Source organism: Lontra canadensis, unplaced genomic scaffold, assembly GCF_010015895.1.
Source record: "Lontra canadensis isolate GAN:19392208 unplaced genomic scaffold, GSC_riverotter_1.0 scaffold53, whole genome shotgun sequence".
Classification (NCBI taxonomy): domain Eukaryota; kingdom Metazoa; phylum Chordata; class Mammalia; order Carnivora; family Mustelidae; genus Lontra; species Lontra canadensis.
The window spans coordinates 1,508,044-1,535,701 of record NW_022631047.1 but is presented as its reverse complement, the minus strand read 5'-3'; the positions used below and the strand labels follow the sequence as shown (position 1 = coordinate 1,535,701).

At 43.3% G+C, this 27,658-nt stretch overlaps 1 protein-coding gene and 1 non-coding gene across 3 annotated transcripts in view; both read right to left on the bottom strand.

The window, feature by feature from the left end:
* The window catches only part of HSD17B6 (hydroxysteroid 17-beta dehydrogenase 6), a 35,107-nt gene extending 7,513 nt beyond the window's left edge, over positions 1 to 27,594 (bottom strand). The window contains exons 1-3 of one of the 2 annotated variants that reach the window (XM_032874511.1): positions 27,479 to 27,594; positions 2,842 to 3,174; positions 969 to 1,227 (exon numbers count right to left, since the gene is read on the bottom strand). In XM_032874511.1, the coding sequence (XP_032730402.1) occupies positions 969 to 1,227; positions 2,842 to 3,154 (572 nt within the window). In that variant the 5' untranslated portion in view covers positions 3,155 to 3,174; positions 27,479 to 27,594. The remainder of the gene's footprint in view (positions 1 to 968; positions 1,228 to 2,841; positions 3,175 to 27,478) is intronic. The other variant, XM_032874512.1, reaches the window with a different exon arrangement.
* Positions 19,345 to 19,449, bottom strand: LOC116877849. The gene has a single exon (XR_004384723.1). It is a non-coding gene; the product is annotated as a U6 spliceosomal RNA (small nuclear RNA).
* Positions 27,595 to 27,658: the final 64 nt, after the last annotated feature.

Sequence of the window (27,658 nt, the reverse complement as noted above, 5' to 3'; positions counted from 1 at the left end):
GTCTATTACTACCTGTGTTATGACCATAGCAACCTACTAATCTCTGCCCCTATTTCCTCACACACACACTAAGGATAAAAATAAGACCTTCCTCATTGGGTTGCTATGAAAATTAAATGACTTGTTAGATGTGAAGTACTCACAACAGTGCCCGGCACGTAATAAAGCACATGAAAATGTCACAGAATAGGTCACCTGGCACACACAGAAAATAAACAAAGCTAACAGAGTCCTCCCTCTTAGGAATGAAAAGGTAAAGGGAAATATAAAAAGGAAGCAGCTGACAGAGCGACACAAGCCTGAAACAGTGCCTGAAAAAAAGCCAGGAGGTAGGCCCAGCGCCATAATGGGCCATGGAGGGCGAAGGGAAGGTCTAAAAAAGAAGTGCTTAGATAAAGAAAAGAGATACAGAGTAAAGCAGATGAGTGCCCAGAGACAAAGAGTCACCATGGAGAGACAAGGACAAGCTCACTGTAAGGAGTAAAGAAGACAGTCATCTTCTCTTCAGAAATGAAATTTTTAAAAAGATTTTATGTATTTACTTGACACAGAGAGTACAAGCAGGGGGAGCAGCAGGCAGAGAGAGAAGCAGACTCCCCACTGAGCAGGGGGGCCGATATGGGGCTTGATCCCAGGACCCTGGGATAAGACGCTTAACCGTGTGAGTTACCCAGGTGCCCTGAGAAATGAAATTTTATCAAGGCTAAATCTTGAGAATTAAAGTGTGATGTGGTGGAAGGAAACAAAGACCTACAGTCAAAACACAGTTCTGCCAAATCTGAGTTGCGGCAGGTGAACTTTGGGAAAGAGACTTAAATTGGAGCCTCAATTTCCTATATAAAACAAACTAGTAATAATATCTATAAATCAAGATTTTTGGAGTAATGAAATAAAATAATGTAGGCAAAAGCAATTAGCACAGTGCCTATGACATATTTGTTGCTTTTGTTTTAACTTAAGAGCGTTACCTCAGAATATCTGAAAAGGCTTCTACTCCATACTTGGAGCTACAGTAGATTCCTCCAAAGGAAGCAATTCTTCCCAGAATGCTGGAGACATTAACAATCCTCCCACGTGCTCTCCTCACCAAGGGAAGCATGCTCAAGGTCAACTCAATCAAGCCAATGAGGTTCACTTTGAAGACATCCATATAGGTTTCCATCTTCAGCCACTCGATGTAGCAGTGTGGGTGGAAGATGCCTGCATTGTTGACCAGGCCCCAGAGTCCTAAAACAGTCAAAGCAGAAGATCAGTTTCAGACAAAACCGACAATTTACCTTAATCTGTCTTCCAGCGGACAGCAACTAAAAATGTTAGACAAAATATATTTTTTAATGTTCTTTTTTTTTTAAAGATTATTTACTTATTTATTTATTTGACAGAGAGAGGGAACACAAGCAGGGGAGCAGCAGAGGGAGAGGGAGAAGCAGGCTTCCTGCCGAGCAGGGAACTCGATGCGCAGCTCAATCCCAAGAGCCTGGGATCATGACCTGAGCCGAAGCCGACACTTAATGACTGAGCCACCCAGGCGCCCCTATATATTTTAATGTTCTTAAATCCAGCACCCCTATTTTTTTTAATGTTCTTAAATCCATCAGTTAACAAGAAAGTAGAGGAAGGTCAGGACAAAAACTAAGAAAAGGCAGTAATCCAGAGACAATAAAGAGAACATTGGTGCCGACTTTTGATTTGAGGGTATTTGCCAACCAGTGTGAACTTGAATTTCAATATTTATAGCCTCAAAAAAATACACAATAAGATATGAAGTCCAGGACCCACCTAAGGTAGGGATTCTAATAAAAAATACTTTCTTCATTAAACTGGGATCTTTAATGGCTATGCTATCCGTATAAGGGTGAGACAGAAAGTCCTTCCAAAGGACTGAGAGTAACACTGTCCACCTTGAACTTTGCTGTTGTGGGGAGGGAGCAAGAATCATCCCTACCAACCCTGAGGAATCATTACTACAAGCCATTTCTCACCAGAGTTTGCAGCCCAGTTCCCACTATCTGGATGGTCCAAAAATGTCAAGCCAAGAATTAAGTTCAAGGTGGTCAAGGCTTCCGAGCACCCCTGGCACATGATAGAAGCAAACATGGATCCTCTCTGGAAAAATCTTTATATCAGGCGTCAGGGAATCACCAGAGTTACTAAGAAAAATTGTAGTTCATGGTCATAAATCAAAATACAGAAGGAAGCAAAACACCAAATGCAAGAACCAACAGAATCAAAAGAAGCAAAAAAAGACTCACAAAGACATTAGCTATCAGAAGTATAAGACATATCATATAAAATATGTATGCTAAATATAACGTAATTTTTTTTTAAAGATTTCATTTATTTATTTATTTGTCAGAGAGAGAGGGCACAAAAGCAGGGAAATTGGCAGGGGGAGAGGGAGAAGCAGACTCCCCGCTGAGCAGGGACCCTCCTTCCCCTGCGCCTCCATGTAGGACTCAATTCCAGGACCCTGGGATCAGGACCTGAGCCAAAGACAGATGCTTAACCAACTGAGCCACCCAGGTGCCCAGGAATGACTCTATTTTAAACGGTAGCCAAGGGAAGAAGATCAGTTTCTTAAGAATATCTTGAAAATTCTTTAAACATAAACATAAAGAACTATGGTCATAAATACTCCACTGGCAAGGTGAGATAATAGCTTCAAATCTATTTGGCTCATTTTTCAAGGTAAACATTGTTAAGGAAATGAAACACCACTGAAGATCACAACTATCCTTCAAATGAGAAAGCCTTTTAGGCCCTACTTTGGGGTATTACATGTAGAGAGAAAACTTTAACAACTTCATGCCCAAGTAAATGAAAGGAGAAACTACTTCTTACCTCTGTCCCTGACACGCTCCCTCACCCACTGGGTGGCTGCCGAGATGCTCTCTGTCTTGGTGACGTCCAGGATCACCGTCTCCAGCCTGTCTGACGTCTGGCCTCTCAGCTGCTGGGCCCCCTCCTCCGTCAGACACGCGGCCAGCACCCTCAAGCCTCGCAGGTCCAGCTGCCGGGCCAGCAGGTTCCCGAAGCCCGAGTCACAGCCCGTGATGAAGACGTACTTGTCTTGGAGGTGGCTCACCACCTGCCTCTCCCGGTACCAGCGCAGGAGGAAGTAGAGGCCCACGAGGGCCGCCAGGCACAGCCACATGGTGAGGGGACTCCCTTCTGCTTCAAAAGAAAGAGACCAGCTTTCATTCCCTTCTGTCATTGTCTCTTTAACCAGTTATCTACTGAGGATATGCTATGTGCCAGACACTGCTCCTGGGGCTGGGGACTCCACAGTCACCAATACTCCGGGAGCCATAGTCCAGAGAGGGCATCAGAGGTAACAGGACGAGTGCCATGCAGTGTAGCCAGTGTCATAACAACAAACAGTGTGACGAGGCTGCAAACGAGTGGGACTTGAGGCCTAACAAGTTAGAAATGGCTTCACAGGGAGCAGTGTTTTGGCAACTACTTCCTGTAAGATAGCTAAGAGTTCAAGAAGCAGACCCAGATGAAGAACATTCCAGGCAGCCACAGCCTGTATTTGAAGGAAGTGGTGGGCAGCATGACTTCCCGATGCCTACAAGCACTTCAGCATGGTGTGCCACAGAGCATACAGAGGACACAGATGCCCAGACCAGGGCGTTCCTTCTGGGCCACACTAAGGAATCTGGACGTTATCTTATAGGCAACCAGAGTGTGCTGTTATCGGGAGGTATTACACTGAGGAGTAGGACGGGCAGATTTAGCTTGAGAGATCTGTACCACAGCGCGAGTGGAAGGTATATTTAACAGGGCTGTGAGGAAGGCAAAGACGTGGGTTAAGAGACCCAACTGTTTGGGGGAGATACTGCAGCCAAGGCAGTTTGTAAATAAAGACCAATCAGATGCGTTGTTGAAATGAATGTTCAGAGAGGCCTACCTTTCGTCATGTAGTTCTAGAGAAACAGCCACCATTTGGGGGCAACCTATAGTGTTGGGTGCAATAACATATGATTCATAAGGACGTAAGACACCATCACAGATGGGTGTGAGCCCACCAGCACATCATAAGGGCTGCACATGACACCTGCGTGAGGTGAATCTATGCCATTCACACTCTTTGGCTTGGCATTCAGGCCATCGAGGTGCTCTGGCCCTTGACTTACTCCTTAGGCTTCTTTTTTTGCCACATCCCTCTTGCACGCACTCTTTAGTCATAGCAGCTTCCAGTACCCCACACAGTACAGGCCTTTTGTGGCCCAGTACACAATGATCTCAACAATCCCTTCTTTCCCAGTCCTCATCCATTTGGCCAATAACACTCATCCATTAATACTCAGCTGAACGATCATTTTGATTCAACAAACACCAATTCAACACCTACTATGAGTCAGACACAATGTTAGGCACGGATAAATAACAGTAAATCCAACAAGGTTCCATTATTCATTGAATTTACCATCTAAGGGTGAAGGCCAACAAGAAAACAAAGCAATGGAACAGAATTAAGGACAAGATGCTGCTGGAGCACTCTAGGAGATCTGAGGTTTCTGGAGAGAGAGTAAATAGAAGTTGAGATCTAAAGGATAATAAAATAATCATAACAATAGCTAACAACAACAATAGCCTAATACTTGCTGTGTACCAGGCTCTTTTCTAAGCAGTTCCCATATACGAACTCACTGAATTCTCACAACAGCACTCTAAGGCAGGTCCTGTCGTATCCCTGTGTCAGGTTCAAATGCCAAAACATTCAGGCATGTGAGTGATTTGGTGGGGAAAATACCACGAAAGGATAAAGGGGAGAGTGCAGGAGTAGGTGGTGATGCAGGTCTGATAGCCTCTGAAAGGAGAAAGAGGAGGGAGGATTTGAGAGGAGGCTCCTTAACGTATAGGACCCTCAGAAAGTCTCAGCCAGGCAAATGGGGGTGCCTTTGAGCTGAGACTGTCAAGTAGAACCCTGCACTGGGCAGAACTGGCTGGGTTCCATTGCTGCCACCACGCTCCGTCACTAGCTGGGGGTGCCCAGGAGAAGCGTGCCTCAGTATACAGGCCATCGCAGATCCAAAAACAATAGCTGGGGGCTGTAAGTCAACTTCACTCCTCAAAGCAGATTCTCTTGAAAAGACATCTGAGCAATACACCTCCACAACCGCTGCATTATTTTATAGATGAGCACTGAGAGATGAAGTATAGCTCAGGGCAAAGCAGGGGGAGAGGGGTCCAGGCAGAAGACTTTTGGACCCCTCTTAACCCGACCCCTGATCTAACAAAAGGGACCACTCCCCCCCCAACCCCCTACCCATATCCCAGCTGCAGCCTGTACTTGAGCGTATCATGACGTCACACTGCTTCCTCTGACTTGTAGACTATGAAGCCCTTGCGAGCCCAGGCTATGGATTCCTCTGCAGCTGGCACAGTGAAGGGTATACAGCCGGGGCTGTGTAGTTGGATAAATGCTGTTAGATAGATAAATGAAACAAAAATATCCTGGCCGGAGGGGTGGGGCAAAGGGAGAAAAGAATAACAGGACGAATTAGCCAGAGAAGTAGTAGAAAGAAAGTCAAAGGAAGCTAAGGGAAGAGAGGCTTAATGAGGATCAGCTCTCCACACGGAGCTCCACTGAATACTGGCAGGTTACTGGTGATTTAAACAGGACTCTTAGGGAATTAGTAAAAACCAGCCAGCAGTGGGCAAATGAACGGGATTAGAGGGCAGAAGTAGAGCCAAGTAGAGACTCCTTTTAAGAGTCTGGGAAGGAGAGGAAAGAAGGCAGTAGCTACAAGAGAATGAAGGGTTGTGATGCTGTGATTTATAAATACAAATATATATGTGGTATTCGTCCATTTCCCGCACAATGCTTAAAACACTTAGAATTGCCTAAGTGAGGAGAACAAAGCTGTCTTATTATGTTAATGAGGCTACCTTGGGGCCACTCCTAAGGATGAGGGAACCAACAATGTGATCAGAGAATTGGAATGAGTCCCACCCACCCCTCTACCTCTGTGGAAGGAGAGAGGGACTGGAGATTGAGTCCAATCACTAAAGGTCAATGATTTAAATCAATCATGCCTAGCTTCCATAAAAACTTCCATAAAAAAAGCTTCCACAAAAACAAAAAAGAATGGGGTTCAGAAAGCTTCTGGGTTGGTGAACACATGGAGACTGGGGAGAGCTGCATGCTTGGAGGGGGCTTGCAACTCTGTGTCCCTTCCCCACATCTTGCCCTGCGCATCTCTTCCATCTGGCTGTTCCTGAGTTATATCCTTTTATAATAAACCAGAAATCTAGCACAAAAAATATTTCCGTGAGTTGATTTTTTTTTAATTCCAGTAGAGTTAACATATTGTGGTACATCAGTTTCAGGTGTACAATATAGTGATTTGACAATTCTACACATTACTCAGTGCTCATCATGATAAATGTGCTCTTAGCCCCCTTCACTCCTTCCGCCCCCCCCACCCACCTCCCTCCCCTGGAGACCTCCAGTTTGTTCTGTAGAGTTAAGCATTTCTGTGAGTTCTGTGAGGGCCTTTAGCAAATTAATAGAACCCAAAAATTGAATCATTGGAACTTCCAATGATCTTGGAACTTCCAATGTGTAGCCTGTCAGTCAGAAGTACCGGTGATAAGCTGGGCTGGTGGCTGGCATCTGTAGTAGGGGCTGAGGATGGGGTAGGGGGTGGGGGAGGGGGGCAGTCTTGCAGGATTGAACCTTTCACCTGTGGGATCTGATGCTATCTCCAGTAGATAGTGTTGACGTGGGAAACAAAGGCAGAAGAAAAATTATTAAATTTTCTTACTACTTACAGCCCATTGACAGGCGGAGTGACATTCCTCTAGGAACTCAGCTGCCTGGATGTTGACAGTTCATTAAGGCCAAAAGGCAATTTCAGCCCGACCCCCAGGACCCTGTAAGTCTACTTAAACATATAAAAATTCTGGGGCGTCTGGGTGGCTCAGTTGGTTGGGCGACTGCCTTCAGCACGGGTCATGGTCCTGGAGTCCTGGAGTCGTGGGATCAAGTTCCGCATTGGGCTCCCAGCTCCACAGGGAGTCTGCTTCTCCCTCTGACCTCCCCTCTCATGCTCTCTCTCCCTCTCTCTCTCTCAAATAAATAAATAAATAAAATATTTTTAAAAAAAAATTCTTTCAAAAACTTCCCTTATCTCTGCTCCTCAAGATACATGTTGGCAATCATCCCCCAAGCCTATGACCCACTGACAAACATCTAAAAGGTCTCATAATTAAGGTTTTACTAGACAGTAATAAATGACCTTTTCCCAACAATAGCTATTGCCCCTCAAGCTCCTGGAAACCCTGCTTCCAAAATTCCTTAGAGACTTACGCTATCCCTAGCCCCTTCCCAACTTTAGTATTCCCTCCCTCTCCCCACTTCCTTTTTTCCCCTCTCCCTCCCCCTCCCCATGATCTCTCTCCCATTCCCAACTTTCTTTCTCCAACCTGAGAGCTTTCCATTCTCTAGCCAGATGCTTCTGGCTCTCCTCCGCACCCGCATTCTGCATTCTCTGGTGTGCTATTGTAACAGGGCTTCCTCCTGCCTGTTTATTGACTAAGAGTCACTTCCTGATGTTAATCAAAGATGAAAATCCATTTCCCCCATCACAGAGCAGCTCAGGCCACACAGCCTTCCAGGGTCTTACTCTTCAACCGCATACCCAGCAGCGAGAGGACTGCACTCATGGAAGAGACATGCCAGGTCAGAGAGACTCTCCGTGCGCCAAACCTGAACATGAATCAAATTCCCTAAATATGCCTTGAGTACTTCAAAGAGCAAACCCCAAGTGGCCTGCTTGTTTTTATAACCATTCATCTGCAAAAGCCATGCAATCACTTATGTTTCTGCCTTTGACCCAGGAGATTTATACGTTTATACTATTTCTTGATTTAGCACCTCTAGACATTTTCTGACTTCCTGTCCATCAACTGAACTTAGCTTTCTCACACCGTATTGTCTCTTTCCTTCTCATCCACAGGACACCACCTGGTTAATTTTCTTTAAGGAGTTTTGAAGTTGAACTCAGAAAACACCTTCATAGTAGTAATACATAAATTAAGATCTACTCTTTACTTCAGGCCGGACCCTCGCCACCCTTGGTCTTCATCATCGTTTGAAACTGCTCTCCCACAAAGATCTTGAAAGCTGAAACTGCCCTCTCTGACTACAGCCCCTTCGTATCTCTCCCCATCCTTCCCTCACCTCTCCCTGTCTCCTTCCTCCTACAGCGCCCTCCCTTTGCTCAGTCTCATATTATTACGGTCCTCTTATGGCTTCATTTGCCTCCTTATTCAGTGTAGGTCCTGGGGCCAGCCACTTGAGGGGTGTTTTACTGGTGTCCCAAAGCCTTTACTATCCACATTCCCTCATTGCCAGCTGCCAAGTGGCACTAGAGAAAGGCTAGAAAACAAACCAGCGATTTCCACAGCAAATCAATAATACCCCATCTCGGCTGGACTTCGCTGACACAAGGCAGACCTTCTGTTTGCCTCCATCTGACCCTCCCCTCGTGTGTTCCCAATAAGACCCATTCCAAATCTCCAACCTTCTCAATTTCCCAGCCTCATGTTCATCGGGCTCTCCTTCCACAGATGAGCTGACCTCTTGCCTCCCTGCCAAAATCCAGTTAAGCTCTATTGTTGGGTCCCCCAATAATGGGTCCGTGATTAAAGGAGCGAGACTGATATAAAGCGAAGGTCAAGCAAAGCTTTATTTCGCACCAAGCATCAAGAATCTTACAAGAGAGGGCGACCCCTCTCTCCCTTACAGACTAACTTTTACAGAGCAAAGGCCATGTGGTTGGGCCGGGCCACACACAGGTGGCCAGTGAAATTGTAACACACAGAGAAAGCTGCACGGTCATGCTAGAATTACAATTTACCCTAGTAGACAGTTGAACCAGCCTATCACCTTGGTCAGAATTGGCGCCCAAAAGGTGCCCAAAGGGTGGGGCCCATCTAGGAGACAGTATGCGCCCCCCACTGATTGAACACCTCCACCTGGCCTGACCCACCCTTGTACCTGGACTTTGTTACCTGGGACTGGTTTCCGGGACTTGTTTTTAAGTAAGTTCCCGGGGCGGGGCGGGGGGGGGGCAGGGTCAATTTAAGTTTTACTGCATAAACAACAAAATGGCAGTTCAACCGGGGTGGGGCCGCTCTGGCTGAATAGGCCCTTACACTACCTTATCATCCTCATTTCTAAACCAACAGCCTGCACAGTCTAATTCATACCCACATTTTGTCTCTCATTTCAGGAGCTGCCATGTCCAGTGAGGACATCCTTGCTTTAAATGTCTCTATATTGTCTGTTCTCTGGGCTGCCTCTTTTGTCTTTCCTTCTCCCTAAGACCATCCTGCCCTGCTACCCTCCAAATGACAACCTCTCTTACCCCATATGGTCAAAATATTCAAAGAACATATGCACAGGTCCCCTACTGTCTCTCTGCCCATGCGTTCCCAACCCCTTGTACTCCACCTCCCATCCCCATCCCTCTCCGGAAACTCAGGGCTCACCAACGACCAAGGAGACAATCCTTAAGGCCTTTTATCTCTCCTCCTCAGATATCACCACAATAGCTAGCACTTTCTTTTTTCTAGTAATTGTATCTGGTTCTCAAATTCCAACTGGATCTTGGATGAAGGAGGAGATTGCTTTCTGACCATGCCATGCCCTTGCTGGAGCCTATCCATGACCCCATCACTCACAGATAAAGTCAAAACTCCTCAGCTTGGAACATAATCATAATAGTGAACAGTAATTTAGAACTTTCCTTGTACCAGGCACTGTTCAAAACAACATACACAAACATATAACCTCACAACGTACATGCAAGCATTATGCCTACTTTTCAGATGAGGACACTGAGGCACAAATTAAGGCAAAAATGAAATGAAATGCCCAAAGTCAAACAGATAGTGAGTAGTATAGACAGGATCAAATCACCACACCATACTATCTCTCCCCTAGAAGACTTCCCATGGTCCGGCTCTGGCCTACTTTTTCCACCTAAGCTCCTTGCTCTCACAGTCGGAAGCCATCACCTGCTCCATTTTGACCACCCAATTCTGGGAACACGTTCCTCCCTTGACTTCTGAGATACTCCACTCTCCTGGTTCTCCTGCTTCCATCACAGCGCCCCTTCCCTTCTGTAAGGGCCTATTCAGCCAAGCGGCCCCACCCTGGTTGAACTGCCATTTTGTTGTAAAAATTAAATTGACTTCCCCCCTCACCTGCCCTCCCAGGGGAACTTACTTAAAAGCAAGTCCGGGAAACCAGTACAAAGGTGGGTCAGGCCAGGTGGAGGTATTCAATCAGTGGGGGCGCATACGGTCTCCTAGCTACCAAGGAGTATGGGCCCTGCCCTTTGGGCACCTTTTGGGCCAATTCTGACCTAGGTGATAGGCTGGTTCAAATGTCTACTAGGGTAAATTGTAATTCAGTTGGTCGCCTAGCATCACTGTGGAGTTTCCTGTGTGTGTTACAATCTCATTGGCCACCTGTGTGTGGCCAGGCCCAACCACATGGCCTTTGCTCTATAAAAGTTAGTCTGGAAAGCAGGGAGGGTTCGTCCTCTCTGTAGGGGCTGCCCCAACCAGTCTGTTTGACGGTCGGTTTGATTCCTGATGCTTGGCGCGAAATAAAGCTTTGCTTGACTTTCGCTTTGTATCAGTCTCGCTCCTTTAATCACGGACCCATTATTGGGGTACCCAATTTTGGGGGGACCCAACACTTCCACCTAGTCTGTTCCTCCTCTCCTTCCTACACCCTAAGTATAAAGATTCCCCAGTGGTCTGTCCCAGAATCCCTCCCTGACTGTTCCTCACTCTCTCCTTGGCCATCTCGTCTCCTCTTAAGGTTCCAACTCACACCTCCACACAGTTGCCCAGATCTGTATCCCCAACCTGACCATTTCCTGAGGCTTTGTCCTATAGTTTTAATTTCCTGAAGTACTCTCCAGCCAGACATTTAGCTAGACACTCAGTATACCCACAGCAGACTCATCATCTTATCTCCTAAAAGTGCTTCTCCTCTAGTATTCCCAATGTCTATTTGTATTACATTTTAGTCTTAACACTCTGACACTTCCTCTTCCCAGCCCAATGCATTCTTTGAGGAAATGAGGCTGTAGAGTCAGGCTCGGTTGTGTCCAGAGCACCTGTCCCCTCCTCTTCATACCTACGGCCACATCCATAGTTTAATCAAGCCTTCAACACTCAGTGCCTGTTGCCTGGCCTACCATATAAGCCTTCTCACTATCCCAACAGGATCAGTCCCTTCCCCTCTCATCTACATGGTGCTGTCTGCTTAATTTTCCCAAAGCACAGCTCTGCTGATGTTACTACCTGAAAAGCATTCAACCTACTAAAAATAATCTAAAACTTCAGTTGGGTGTACAAGGCCCTCCATTATTCCTAGTGTCATATTCTCTCAAAAGTTTTACATGCACGTTCACAGCCACTAACCACCAAGCAAATGACCTCCCTAAGACTAGAACATCAAAAAAAGCACAAAGAGGATGACTAACTCAAAAATCGTGAACCTTAGATTGTAACCTGTGGATCTCTCAGAGATTAAGCAAAAAAAGTCATGACCTGTGAATACCAAACAAAGGATCAACAAAAGCTATGAAACCACAGACCCAGAATTGTGCATTTAGTTAAGGCCCCACACCAGGGCTTAATACCTAATTTAACTACAGTTTCAACATAGCCCATAAATATAGTCTTTTTTTTTTTTTAAGATTTTATTTATTTGAGAGACAGAGACCACAAGTAGGCAGAGAGGCAGGCAGAAAGAGAAAGGAGGAAGCAAGCTCGCTGCTGAACAGGGAACCCGATGTGGGGCTCAATCCCAAGACCCTGGGATCATGACCTGAGCCGAAGGCAGAGGCCTTAACCCACTGAGCCACCCAGGCGCCCCATAAATATAGTCTTAATCAGGAATTTGTTGATGGGCACCTATGAGTCGGCCACATGGGCCCTCTGCATCCTCCAAAGAAGACAGGATGATCTTCATGGTAAGACCCCCCAGCTTTCCCCGTAAGGGAAAGCAACCCTTGCCTAGAATAATCCTTTTCTTTTGCTAATAACTTTCTTGCCCCACCCTCCTTCCTATAAAAACCTTCCATTTTGCACAGCTCTTCTGAGCTCTCCTCTACTTGCTAGATGGGATGATGCCTGATTCATGAATCATTTAATAAAGCCAATTAGATCTTTAAATTTATTTATCGAATTTTGTTTGTTAACAGCTGCAAAACTACAGAATAGTAGCTGAGTGGCGCTAATGCCTTAATTTTTATGACATCTCAAAAAAAAACAAAAACAAAACTTTTTTTATCACATCTCTCACTTAAACTGAGGGTCTGATCGGAAGGGGGGAATGTTAAAAAGAAAACCACAGGCCCCGAATGGAGTCACTTATGTTAAGGCCCCATGTCAGTAAACCATGATTTAATACCTAAGCTAACTACAATTTCAACTTCTCCAGGAATGTAACCTTTCAGCAGCCAAAATGGAATTTCCTGGTCATCACTAAGAGATAATCCTCCATAGATTCTTTCTCCCTTAGGAGGGCAACCTTGCCTAAAGAATGCATTCCTTGTTAACAAATTTCTTCTTCTTTTGTTTTTTTAACGCCCTCCTTGTGCGTTTAAAAACCTTTCTTTTTCCAAGCTTAGTGCAGCTCCCCTCTCCTTGCTAGATGGGATACTGCCCGATCCATGAATCATTTAACAGAGTCAATTAGATCCTCAGATTTACTCAGTTGAGTTTTGTTTTTTAACACAATCAAGTTGGAAAACTCACTGTTTTCTCAAACCTGCCAGTGGATTTCTTGCTCTGGGGTTTTGCTCTTGCGATTTCCTCTACTTGTTCACTGAAACAGACATTTTTTTTTTTTTTTTTATTTTTTTTTTTTTTTTTTTTTTATATATAGATAACAAGTAGACGGAGAGTCAGGCAGAGAGAGAGAGGGAAGCAAGCAGGCTTCCTGCTGAGCAGAGAGCCCGACGCGGGACTCGATCCCAGGACCCTGAGATCATGACCTGAGCCGAAGGCAGCGGCCCAACCCACTGAGCCACCCAGGCGCCCCTGAAACAGACATTTATTAAATAGTAACCATGTGCCAAGCCCCGGCTAAGTGCAGAGGATACAAAGATGAATAGAGGGGCATCTGGGTGGCTCAGTGGGTTAAAGCCTCTGCCTTTGGCTCAGGTCATGATCCTAGGGTCCTGGGATCGAGCCCCGCATCGGGCTCTCTGCTCAGCGGGGATCCTGCTTCCTCCTCTCTCTGTCTCTGCCTGCCTCTCTGCCTACTTGTCTGTCAAATAAATAAATAAAATCTAAAAAAAAAAAAAAAAAGATGAATAGAACAGTGACAGTCCTTAAGAAGCTCACAGAACTAGGAGGGGAAATAGAAATAGAAATAAAATTATTAAGAAAATGTGGAGAGGGTGCCTGTGTGGCTCAGTTGGTTAAGGGACTGCCTTTGGCTCAGGTCATGATCTTTGAGTCCTGGGATCGAGTCCCACATCAGGCTCCCTGCTTGGCAGGGAGTCTGCTTCTCATGTTCTCTCTCTCTCAAACTAATTAATTAATTAATTAATTAAAAAAAAAAAGAAAATGTGGAGAGAACAGCAAGAGAAAGCACCTTTCACGCCAAAGGTTTAAGGGGAGAGTAGTATTCGAGGTGAACAGAAGTTCAGCACACTAAGCAGAAGGACAAGAAATATACCTCAGGCCGCCAGAATAGGATGGGAGAAGGCAGAGAGGTCTGTAAGGCTAGAGGCCATGGAGTAGCCACAGATGATGCTGGGAAAATAGGTAAGGACCTGATCAGGAAAGTCCTTGGATGGCATGCTAAACAATGTAGATTATGCCCTACAGTTTCTCATCCATACATTTAATAAACATTTAGCTTATTAACCTAAACATAAACTAATTAAACATTTGTTTAATTAATGCAGTGTCATCCACTGCATTAGGTGATCGCCCCTCATTCACTGCTGGTGAAAATGTAAAATGGTACAGTAGCTTTGGCACCTTGAAAACATTATGCTCAGTGAAAGAAGTCAGTTGCAAAAGACCACATAGTGTATGATTCAATTTATAAGAAATTTCCAGAATAGGCAAATCTATAGAAACAAAGAGTAGGTGAGTAGTTGCCTAGGGTTGGGTTCAAGGAGTTGAGGGAAAATGGGAGGTGATGGCTAAAGAGTAAGAGAAGTCTTTTTAGGGTAATAAAAATATTCTAAAATTGATTTTGGTGATGATCCCACAACTTGTGAATATATTAAGAGTTACTGAATTGTAAACTTTAAATGTATGAATTGTATATGTGAATTATATTTCAAGAAAACTTTTTAAAAAGTAAAATAAACAATAGATATAATAAATACGTTAGAAGAGGATATGTACTTTGTTAAAAAGAAAAAGAGCAGAATAAGGGGGATCAAGAGGGCTGGAGGGAGGACGGTTTACAGCATTAAATATGGTTGTCAGAGTAGGCCTCACTGAGAAAGAAATATCTGAACAAAGACATGCAGGAGGTGAAAGAGTTGATCATGCAGTGGGTATGAGGAAGAAGGGAGCAATTAGAAATATACAAGAGGCAGATGCCCTAGGACCTAGTGATTGGATGGGGTGGGGGGGTCCTAGGATGATTTCCAGTTTCAAATCCCTGAAATGCAAGGATGGTTCAACATATATAGAAAATTCTAGAGGTGGGTTTGGAGCTAAGGGGAAAAAAAGAAAGAAAGAAAATCCTAGATTAACCAAGAAACCCTTGGAACTAATAAACAAATTCAGTAAAACTGCAGCATAAAAAAACAACCTACAAAAATCAGTTGCATTTCAATATAATAATAATGAACTACCTGAAAAGGAAATAAAGAAAGCAAACCCACTTACAATAGTATCAAAAATAACAAAATACTTGGGAATAAATAAATTTAACCAAAGAGGTGAAAGATCTGTACAATGAAAACTGTAAGACTTTGATGAAAAAAATAGTAGAATACACAAATAAATGGAAAGATATCCCATGTTTATGGATCAGAAGAATTAATACTGTCGGGGCTCAGTTGGAAGAGCATGCAACTCTTGGTCTCTGGGTCAGGAGTGCAAGCCCCACACTGGGTGCAGAGATTACTTAAATCAAAAAATGTTTTTAAAAAAGGACTCATATGTTAAATGTCCATACTACCCAGAGCCACCTGCAGCTCAAATGCAATCCTATCAAAATTCCAATGGCATTTTTCATGAAGTAGAAAAAACAACCCTAACATTCTTAGGGAAGCACAAGAGACCCTAAATAGCCAATTTAATACCAAGAAAGAAGAACAAAGCTGGAGGCATCACACTTTCTGATTTCAAACTATACTACACAGCTATAGTAATTAAAGAAGTATGTTACTGGCATAAACACACACACACACACACACACACACACACCCAAGGGAACAGAATCAAGAGCCTACAAACAAACCCACATATACAGTCAACATACATATAGGAGCCAGAAAAGACAAGAAATAATAAATGCTGGCAAGGATGGGGAACAACCTGAAGGAGACTGGAAGGAGAAAAGGGAAAGCCTGGGAGAAGTTTCAGGGAGATAAGCAGTACTGAGGGCTGGGTTCTGCTTAGGAAGTATCTTCACTGAGCTACCTCCTTGGGCAGGAGATACTTGAGTCCAAACATGACTCTGTAGGAAACACCTACAGAGCCTTTTCTTTACCAACAGCGCAGTCATTGGCCCATTCTGCCTTGGAGACTTGGTCCTGAGATTATCTCCATGAACTAACTACACAGGTCATCTGGCCATTTCCCAGCCTGAGATTTCCTTCCTCCTTTCCCCATTTAGAGTGAGCTCTTTTCCAAGGGAAGGTTATTTATATTTGTAGATGGGGCAATATAAGTACAAGGGGAAAAGGAGAAGCTAGGGGAATAGGAAACAAAGGTATAAAGGGGTTTAGGGAAGTGGAACACATCTAGGGGCTCCAAGAGGAAGTGAAGATGGTTTAATCTCCACCTAAGCACCCACTAGGGTGTCCCTCCTTTGTTCCTGCCTCCCCATTATCAGTCTCCAGATCCCACCCTCCAGCCCAGGTCTCAGTGACAGGGCCCCTTTGGAGCCCCAGGAATTGACCTCTCTGGTTGTCTCGGAATCTGGGGCAAATACAGGGTCCCTAGCCACTGGCATGGGTATTAGAAATATAAATCATATATAATATGATTTAGTATCGTAATATATGAACTACTGTACCTGACTGGTTTCTCTACAACCAAGAAACCCAAAAGAAACTAGTTATGATACTCATCATCTATCCCTCAGTAGAGCAATCATAAACACCTGACACAGGTGTGAGAAGGAGGGAAGACTGGCAATCCTCAATGTTAGGCTCTCTCTGCTAAACTGGGTTTCCCTACTCTGCCATTGTGCTTGCTGTGTGCTGAAGACTCTCCTATCCAAACCTGGAGATGTTTCAGGCTTCCACGGTCTTCCCCTTCATCAACAGTGCAAATGTATTCCGTTTGTCAGAACACGTTTTTGGGAGCCTGTTAGTTGATACCAGTGAGACTACCTGGCTAATTCCTGCCTACTTTTCCTTTTCTTCCTTTCCAAGAATCTGTCTGCATGAGTTCCCCTGCCCCCAACCCTAATTCTGTGGATAGCATAAAGTCCTGAGCCTGGATTCTGAGGCCAGATTACCTGGGTTCAAATTCAGACTTTATCACTTACTTGTAGTGTGGCCTTGGGTAAGTGAATTAACCTCTCTGTACCTGGGAGCTTATCTTTAAATGGGAAAAGAACACCTTGGTGATTTGTTAAGAAAGTTAAATGAGTTAACATACATAAAACACTATAAATTTATTAGATATTATTAGCAATATTTTGGTGGTCATTGTTTTATCAGTGCCATTCTAGGCCTTTCTCTATGAGCCCTACTACCTCTTCCTGCAGGCTATAACAGAAGGAAATTTCATCATGAGAACTCAAACCATCTGACGCATTCAGAAGTCAAACTCCATGTATGGCAACATCCTTCATCACTTCTACCAGCTCTTTGTCACCATACTGGACAACGCTAATTCACCCTGACTTTCTTCAGTCTCAAGCAAAGGACCCATCTCTCTGCAATATAGTGCATTGCAAAATAAGGAATAGCCTTTATTCCCTCTTTTCAAATCTTCAGACCTGAGTTTGTCTATAGACTCCTATCAGTCTCATCACTGATCCTAAGAGCTAGTCTATGATCAACACATGGGTAGGGGGAGGACCTGGGTGACTCAGTCAGTTAAGCATCTGCCTTTGGCTCAGGTCATGATCCTGGGTCCTGGGATCAAGCCCCACATCAGGCTCCTTGCTCAACAGAAACCTCCTTCTCCCTCTCCCTCCGCCCCTCCCTCTTCTCATGCGCGCACTCTCTCTCTCTCTCTCTCTCTTTCTCTAATAAATAAATAATCTTAAAAAAAAAAAGACCCTCTCTCCCTCTGCCCCTCCCCACTATGCTCACATGCTCTCTCTCTCAAATAAATAAAATTATATATATATATATAAAATCAGCACAATTCATGGACCAATCCACCACAATATTCTTTGTTCCCATATTGGACATACAGGTGGTACTCAAGTCAATAATCATTCATCATAATCAGATGCCACTAGGCACCCACCATTATGTTTTAACTGAAAAAAAGTTGACAATGTCAAGTGCTGGCAAGAATATGGAACAATCTAGCATGTACACTGAAAGAGTTAATTGAGTCAATCAATTTGAAAAATGGTTTGTCCTTATCTACCAAAGATAAAAATCCACCTTCCTTAAAATAATTGATTCAACTTTTAGATATATAACAACGACAAAATATGTGCACATGTGCATCATAAGATGTGTCTGTAGCAGCACCAAAAAGCTGAAAACAGCCCAAATACGCAACAACAGTTGAATAAATAAAGAAGTTGAAATGTGTGCACACAATGTAATGCTATACAGTGACAAAAATGAACTACACCTACACACAACTGGATGTATGAATCTCACAAACATAATATTGTGACACAAAAGAACTTTGTGTAGATTCCACCTACACAAAGTTACAAAGAGGCAAAACTGATCTATGTCACTACAAATCAGATTGGTGGTTACCCTTGGGGAGGTAGGCGGGGTCAAAGACGCAGGGAGGTATTAGGAGGTTGTCTGTGGTACTGGTAATGTTCTATTTCTTAACCTGTGTGATTGTAATGTAAGTATTAATTTTGTGAAAATTCACTGAACTGTCCACTTATGATTTATATGTGTTTGACTCAAATTAGAAAAAGAAGAAAAAAAAGAAAAAGAAAAATATATATTTGATAAAAAAGAAAAGAAAAAAAGTCTGAAAAACTCTGCATTTGCTTATGAAATTCTTATCAAGAACAGTATGAATCCAAACACTGTGCAAGACTCCACACAATAAATCTGTCATGGGGTTCCTGTGTGGCTCAGATGGTTAAATGTCTGCCTTCAGCTCAGGTCATGATCTCCGGGTTCTGGGATTGAGTCCCACATCAGGCTCCATGCTCAACGGGGAGTCTACTTCTCCCTCTCTCTCTGCCTCTCCCCCTGCTCATGCTCTCTCTCTGCATCTGTCTCAAATGAATAAAGGAAATCTTTTTAAATAAATAAATAAATCCTGTCATTCATTCAGCACCAGGAGAGGTTTTATCTTTTCTTTCTTTTTTTTTTCTTTTTTGAGACTTCGTCTAAGTAAATAGTATGCTACTGATTTTTTTTTTTAAAGATTTTATCTATTTATTTCAGATAGAGCAAGTGAGAGAGCAGGAGCAGGGAAGTAGAGAGAGAGGGAGAAGCAGGCTCCCCAGTGAGCAGGGAGCTGGACGTGGGGCTCAAGCACAGGACTCTGGAATCATAACCTACCAAAAGCAGATGCTTAACTGACTGAGCCACCCCGGCGCTCTGCTACTGATTATTTTTAAATTACCTAGTTCTGGGCCTGGGTGGCCCAGTCGTTTGCACCAGCCTTCGGCTCAGGTCATGATCTCAGGGTCCTGGAATGGAGCCGCGTATCTGGCTCCCTGCTCAGCAGGAAGCCTGCTTCTCCCTCTGCCACCTCCCCAGCTTGTGTTCCCTCTCTCACTATCTCTCTGTCAAATAAATAAATAAAATGTTTTTAAAAAACACTTTTAAAAAGTTCTTCATATTATCTTACAAATTCAAAGCCAAATTTAATGTTCAATCAGAGTAATTCTCTTAGGCTTTATAGACAGCATTTTTCTTTGCTCTTCTATCACTTTGATTTTCTTTTTTCTTTTTCTTTTTGTACTCCATTTGCATTTTATTTATTTTTTTAAATATGGAACACTTCATGAATTTGCATGCCATCCTTGCACAGAGGCCAAGCTAATCTTCTCTATCATTCCAATTTTAGTATATGTGCTTCCAAAGCAAGCACTCAATTTGCATTTTATTATCCTTAATGTCTATGTGTCTTACTTTAGGTTACCTCAAACTCTTTTTGAAGATGCTGCATCTGTCCAAGAATAAAACTTAACAGATTCTCCAATCTCAGCCTCATTCCAACAGCTGACTTCACCTCTGCCAAGTGGGAAAAAATAAGCAAATGCTCCAGCAACTGCTGCCTTGTGTGGGCAGTTTTTGGTTATATCACACTTCATCTCCTATCAGCATATAAGATTCCACAAAGAGAAAGGAAAAATGTTACCTGAGGAATTCCTGTGTGGGACTGACTCTATGTCGGATTTCAAACATTTCTTGTTTAACCGCCTTTGGAATTTTACTTCTTTGTTCGCCACAGAATTAGAAATTTAACAAGTGGGAAGGAATAATGGGACTATTAAACTGTGTTTTGTGGCCAAGTGAGTCAAAAAGAAAAAGAAAAAAAAATTTTCACCACTGCCACTGCAAAGAGCTTGGTCAGCCACAGGAGGGGGTTGGTGTTGGTGGGGGTCGGTTTAGGGCAAGACCCAAATGAGACTACCAAGCTTCAGCAACACAATTCTCATAACTTAATTAGAGAAGGCTCCTTTTGCTTACCCACAGTTTCACGAACTTACCCCACAGCTATCAGCATGAACTACAGAAAGCTGATTTTCCCCTATGTCAAGAATCTCAATTTATAGGCATACCCAGGGGATCTTATCTGCAAGGATAAAATCACTCCCAACCTTTAAATCATACTTTCCCAAACTCCAAAGGAGTGCAGATTTAAAAAGCAGAAGAAACAATGATGATGAAATTTCTTTCAGGATTCAAAGTTGAAAGATGTTTTGAGAAAATAAAAAAATTCATTATCAAGACCTCTCTCCACACAGACCTTATCTCCTCCCTGTCCTCAACCCAACACACACACACACACACTACCGGCTCAGGCAAAGTCCAGTCCTAGAGGCTTGAAAGGACTTCGTGAATCCGGGGACCGGGGTCAGAGAGGGGGATGCTGGGGGGTGTGGCGCAGCACCTTCTGCCCTGCTTGTACAACATCTCCCTCTTGTGGTAAGGGGGGGCACTCACGCCCTTGGAACAAGTTCACAATCCTCACCCAAGTCATCCTTGCTCAGCTGGAGAACCGGACCTGTTATAATAAAATAAAAAGCAGAAAGAAAAGAGCTGCCCTGGCCAACCAGAGCCATTTCCACACCTTCGGCCCCCATCCTCTGATTTAAGTTGGAATACTAAAATATGAAACCCCTGTTGGAGTATGGAGTAAGGAGGTCAGCTAATTTAAGCAGAGCCCACCCAGACTGCCAATCTGAGATCAGCTGCACAAACCTGGGATCTCAGCCTTCGTGGAGTCAGACACCTTTACTGACACAGTTCACATACCAGACAATCAATCCTTTCAAAGTATACAGTTCACTGCATTTTAGTATATTCACAGGGTATCTCGTTTCAGAACACTTTCTTCACCCCAAAAAGAAACCCTGTACTCCTTAGCAGTCACTGCTCTTCCCTTCTCTAGCCCTAGGCAACCTCTTATCTACTTTCCATGTCTATGGATTTGCTTCTTCTGGACATTTCACATACATGGAATCCCACAATATGAGGCCTTTTAAGACTGATTCCTTTTGTTTAGCATAACGTTTTCAAGGTTCATCCATAATGTAGCATATATGAGCATGCAATATTGTGAATTCTAAGGAATATATATTTGGTCTTTCAGATGACCGAATATTTATTTTTCATTTATGTTTGGTCTTTGTCCATGTTTCTGGCTCACAGCTCCCAAAGCCCTTGGAACTGCCTGAGGGATAAAGAGCAATGGAAAGGATGCCTAGGTGGCTCAGTTGGTTAAGCATCTGCCTTCAGCTTAGGTCATGATCCCAGGGTCCTGGGATTGAGTCCAGCATCAGGCTTCTCGCTCAGCGGGGAACCTGCTTCTCCCTCTGCCCGCTGTTCCCCCTGCTTATACACTCGCTCTCTCTCTGAAAAATAAATAAATAAAATCTTAAAAAAAAAAGAAAAAAAAGCAACGGGAGCATCTTTCCTTATAATGTTTGGCCTTTTGTCCTCCGTCCCTAAAATCACTTCAGACCCATGAAGGTAAAATGATGTACTGTTATTCCTAACGAGCCCCTTTCTACCACAACTGGGCTTGTGTTAATGAGGTGATTTTTGGAAAGCACTTCATTGGCTGCCAGGGAAACCAACCAGGAACAGAAGTTGGAATTTTCAGTCCCATCCCAGACCTCAGGGAGAGAGAGGGGCTAGAGATAGTTTAATCACCAAGGGCCAATTTATTCTATTGTGCTTATGTAATAAAGCCACCATAAAACCCAAAAGGGCAAGGTTAAGAGAGCTTCCAGGTTGGTGAACACATGTAGATTAGATTCAGGAAGAATCTGGAGAGAGCTTGGAAGCTCCAAGACCTTTCCCACCCACTTTGCCTTTTCTATCTCCTCATCTGGCGGTTGTTTCATTTCCTTTGTAAAAATTGGTAATCTAGTCAGTAAATGGGCTTCCTGAGGTCTGTGAGCAGTTCTAGAAAAGTAATCCAACCCAAGGAGCAATGTGTGGGATCCTCTGATTTGTAGCAGTTGGTCAGAAGCACAAGTGACAAGCTGGGCTTGCGATCACCATCTGAAGTAGGGCAGTCTTGTGTGGTTGAACCCTTAACCTATGGAATCTGAGGCTGTCTCCAGGTAGCTAATGTCAGAATCAAGTTGAATTATAGGACACCCAGCTAGTGTTTGAAGAATTGGTTTGGATGTGTGGGAAACACTCTCCACCCACACTGGAACTGGTATCAGCATCCTTTCACAACTCTCCCCCCTTGGCACTTATGAAATGACCCTTCCCAGCTCTTCTTCCGTTTATACTCCTTTTCATTTACACTGTCCTTTGCTGGCTCCCCTTTCTCTCCCCAGTTTTTAAAGTCAGTATCTCTTAAGAGTTCTATCCTAGTCTTTCTTCTCTTCTGACTGTCTATATCCTCAGTCATCACCAGCTTCAACCCTGATCTGAGTGCTAACGACTTGCAAATCTCTGTCTTTAGTCCAGATCATTCCTGAGATCCAGCTCCTCAGATCCAAGTACCTGCCAGACATCTCCCACCTGGTTTCACCCATATCTTCCATAAACAGAGCCCCAACTATGTGCTAGGTCCTATCAAGTTACTGGACACAGTAGAGGTGAGTAAAGTAGACATGATATTTGAAATCTTCATCTTAGCAGGAAAGATAGACATTAAATATATATTCCCACAAATAAATACATCATTACATATTGATGGGAACTATGAAAGAAATACATAGGGTGCTTAGGGTGTATCACAGCAGTAACTCAAATTAAACTTTCCAAAACTGTATAATCACACTTCATTGCTATCTGATCCTCCTCATTTTCATATTATTTCCTATTCCTAAACCCATTCAACATTCAACAAATGTAATGAGTGCCCACTAGGTGCCAGACTACCCCCTTCTCTCCAGTTGCCCAAGCCTGAAACCTGAGAAATCACCCTAGACCACTTCCTCATTCCCCACATCCAATCAATATTAACTCTACCTCCTTACATCAGCTATGTCCACCCAATCCCCTCCATCTCCACTTTACTGCCCTACTTCAGGCCACAAGTATTTGTCACCTGGATTTCAGCAACAGTTTCCAGAGACTGCTCTGCCTCTGGCTGCTCTCTCCCCTCCTATCTGCCCTCCTCAGGGCTCCAGAATTTATTTATAATACACAACTTTGGGGTACCTGGATGGTTCAATGAGTGTCTTCCTTTGGCTTGGGTCATGGTCCTGGGGTCCTGGGATCCGGCTCTGCATCGGGCTTCCTGCTCAGTGGGGAACCTGTTGCTTCCTCTCCCTCTACCCTTCCCTCCCCATTCATGCTCTCTCTCACACTCTTTGTCTCTCTCAAATAAATACATGAAATCTTCTTTAAAAATAAATAAATAAATAAAATGCAACTTTGATTATGCCTCTCTGCTGCTTAAAAGCCTTCCAAAGCTCCCCACTGTCTTCCAACCAATCCAAATTCCTGTGGAAGAACAGAGCAATTTCCAAATGTGCTCCCATTTGATTCTGTATCCTTTATTTTATACAGTCTGCAAAGAGAAAGTTAGCCCCAAAGAGTATGCAGCTTCATGACTTATATGAAAATCCATACGGTATGTATACCAGCTGGTTACTTAACAAAAAAAAAAAAAAAAAAAAAACTGGTGGGTTAACTTATAGTTTAGGTGAAAAAATTCAATTTTGTATATGAAATCCAGCGTAGAGATTAAAAAACAATTGCAATGCCCTATAACACTTGTTTTATTGGCTTTGTGGCATTCATTTATTTGCTTTGTGGCTAGAAGAAGCATCCTTGTGATGCTTCTCGATTCATCAGAACACATTCTATAATCTTCTCTTTCTTACCTTACCAAAGAGGATGACAGTATATATATATATAGGAAATGTAAAGAGGATGGCATATAGTATAAGGCTTGAGGGACAAAGGCGTTTTGCACCCATGTGGCTGAAAGCTGAATGGCAATACTGCCTCCCAGTGGCACGTAAGATAACAGCCTCCATACCAGAGGATTTGTACAGAATTCTATAGCTTACTGCCACCGTGTGCTTGTGGCCTGTGAACTGTGTTAGGGACCTCTCACTTTACCTCATTTAATTCTCGTGACAAACGCTTGGAGAGACACAGCATGTAGCTTAGAGGTTAACTGTAGAGAGTCACTAGCTGGTGTGACCTTGGACAAAGTATTTAAATTCTCCACATATTTCCCCATCTATAAAATAGGATAATATTAGTATCTACCATATAGGGTTCTTATGAGGGATAAATTTTTTTTAAGTAGGCTCCACGCCTACCACAGAGCCCAACATGGGGCCTGAACTCACGACCCTGAGATCAAGACCCGAGCTGAGATCAACAGTCAGACGCTCAATGGACTGAGCCACTCATGTATCCCAAAAAATTCTTTTTTTTTTTTTTTAACAATTCTATGCATTACTCAGTGTTTACCATGGTAAGTCTTGTCACCATGTCACCAGTGTTATTACAATCTTATTGAGTATATTCCCTATGCTGTACTTTTCACTTACTTTTTTTTTTCATTTATTTTTCATTTACGTTTCATGTCACCTCCAACAACCACAATTTTGTTCTCTGTATTTAAGAGTTTGGGTTTTTTGTTTGTCTTTGTTTTGTTTCTTAGATTCCACATATGAGTGAAATCATAAGGTATCTATCTGTTTTTCCCTGTCTTATTTCACTTAGCATAATACTCTCTAGGTCCATTCATGTTGTTGCAAATGGCAAGATCTCATTCTCTTTTATGGCTAAGTAATATTCCATTGTGTGTTTTTATTTATATACACATATATAAATATATGTGTATATAAATTTATATACACATATATAAATATATATATTTATACATCACGTCTTTGCTCATTCATCGATTAGTGGATATTTGGGTTGCCTACATATCTTTGCTACTGTAAATAATGCTACAATAAACATAAGGGTGCACATATCTTTTTTAATTAGTGCTTCCATTTTCTTTTTTTTTAAACTTTTATAAAGATTTTATTTATTTGAGAGAGAGAGAACACAGAGGGAGAGAGCACATAAGGAGAGGGAAAAGCAGACGCCCCACTGAGCAGGGTGCCCGATGTGGGGCTTGATCCCAGGACCCTGAGATCATGACCCAAGCCAAAGGCAAATACCTAACCAACTGAGTCACCTAGGCACCCCAGTGCTTTCATCTTCTTTGGGTAAACAGCCAGTAGTGGAATTACTGAATCATATGATATTTCTATTTTTAATTTTTTGAGGAAACTCCATACTATTTTCCACAGTGGCTGCACCAATTTACATTTCCCTCCATGAGGGTTCTTTTTTCTCTACATCCTCACCAATACCTGTTATTTCTTGTTTTGTATTGTTTTGTTTTATTTTAGCCATTCTGACAGGCAGAAGGTGGAAGAATAAATTCTCAAAAGGGTACCTGACAGCACAGCAAATGCTATATAAACATTAGCTATTATTATTCCTTTTTTCCTGATGAAAAAACTAATGTTAAATAAATCGAGCATACAGTAGGAACTCAAAAAATATAACTTCCTTTGCTTTCTCCCCTTTCATCTTCACTCCTTCAGGAGCTGCCCTCCTTAGTGGTCCTGAAATTCAAAATGGATTCCCAAATATCCCAAAGAAGTCAGTTCTGGGGCATCTGGGTACCTCAGTCAGTTGAGCATCTGACTTCATCAGCTCAGGTCATGATCCCACAGTCCTGGAATCAAGCCCCATGTTGGACTCCCTGCTCATCAGGAAGTCTGCTTCTCCCTCTCCTTCTGCCCCTCCCCACCCACGCTCATGCTCTCTCTCACTCTCTCTCTCTGTCTGAAATAAATAAAATCTTAAAAAAAAAAAAAAAAGGCAGTTCCTAAAGGCAGCAATGAGAAAACTGAGAAACCTCCATTAAACAGTCCAGAGGGATATGGTTCTGCAAAAAAGCACTCTCCAGGGCACTCTTGTCATCATTATTAGAGTGAAGACATTCCCAGTTATGAAATTCATGCTACCCAACACAAGATGCCTATGGATTGTGAAAATCAACTAAGATCTGTGCAGGAAACCAGATTTAAAGGAATATTCAAATAAGCATGATCTGCCCAGAGCCCAATTTTGACCAGTTTGCCCAGAGGAGCTGAGAGACCCTGATCGTTTTTGAGATTAAGCTAATAATAACTTCCTAGAGACTCCGTTCTCTCCCTGCTCTCTTACTGTTATTGCAAACATAAAATTCATGAAAATGATGGTTTTCGAGTGACATGATATCTTTGTGATTATAGACTGTCCACCCCAGTCCACATTTGCAATGAGGTTTATCTTTACCAGGTTAGAGTGATGGGCAGATCTGCACATTAGCAGCAAACAGCCTCCTTTTATACTCGTAAATCTCTCCGTGATTCTGCAAGATTCCTATAATTCAGATTTTAGCATTCCTGGGTGTTCTACTTGAGAGACTGAATGTACAAACCGTGGCCAGACCATATATAAAAACAGAACTCTGAGGGCTGCCGGCAGGCTCAGCTCACAGAGCATGCAACTCAGGGTTGTGAGTTCAGCCCAGTGTTGGGTGTAGAGTTTACTTACAAACAAAAACAAAACAGAACTCCAACCTACAACCTGAAGAAGCCAACGCAGGAAACCAATCCCCTTATCCATAATAAACAGCTCAGGAAGCCAGCTTACTATAGGTCAGACTTGCAAAAGTCAGACGGTTGTCTCTAGTGATACTTCAGGAAGCCAGACCATAACCCCAAATGGCCAGGACTTGATTAATAAATATCAGCTTCCCTAGATTTTGTGGTTACTTCCAATTTAGGACCAATCAGAGAAAGCCAAATTAGCGCTCCTAACCAATGACACAGAATGCCCCTACACCAGTTAGCCCAGCTACAGCTTTCCCATGTAAACAGCCTTGAATCTAAGTACACCTGAAACCTCCTCTTCACCCAGTATATAAAGCTTCCCAATTCCTCTGCCTGCCTTTGACTCTCTGCCAGAACCCGTGTCTGCAGCTGACCCCCTTGCTATATAGCAAGCTCTGAATAAAAAGCCTTTGACCTTATTTGGTTGGTCTTCATTTCCACATAGTGGACCTGGTAATTCTATGAAGAATTAATTTTCCGACCCTCTTAAAAAGACACTGGCGCTTGGGTGGCTCACTCTGTTAAGTGCCTCGGGCTTGGGTCATGATCCCAGTGTCCTAGAATAGAGCACAGCATCAGGCTCCCTGCCCAGCGGGGAGCCTCCTTCTCCCTCTCCCTCTCCCTTTCCCTCCGCCTGCAGCTCTGCCTGCTTGTGCTCGCGCTCTCAATCTCTCTGAAATAAAATCTTTTTTTAATGGCTTAGATTGTTTAAATGCGTTTCCAAAACATTCATAAAGTTAACGGGGAACATCATTTTTTACGTCATCTTAACCTAAGTCAGCACGCTCAAGGGCTCACCTTTCAGTACGACACCTTCCTTCCTGAAACAGGAGCGGCTTTCTTCTACCCACCAGAGCAGAGGACCTAGTGAGAACGCTGATAGGCCGAGACCAAGCAGCGCCCAGGCCAACCCCTAAGTGGGAACTACAATTCCCAGCGGCCCGTAGAGACGTCCGGTTGCGGCCACAGCGCGCCTGC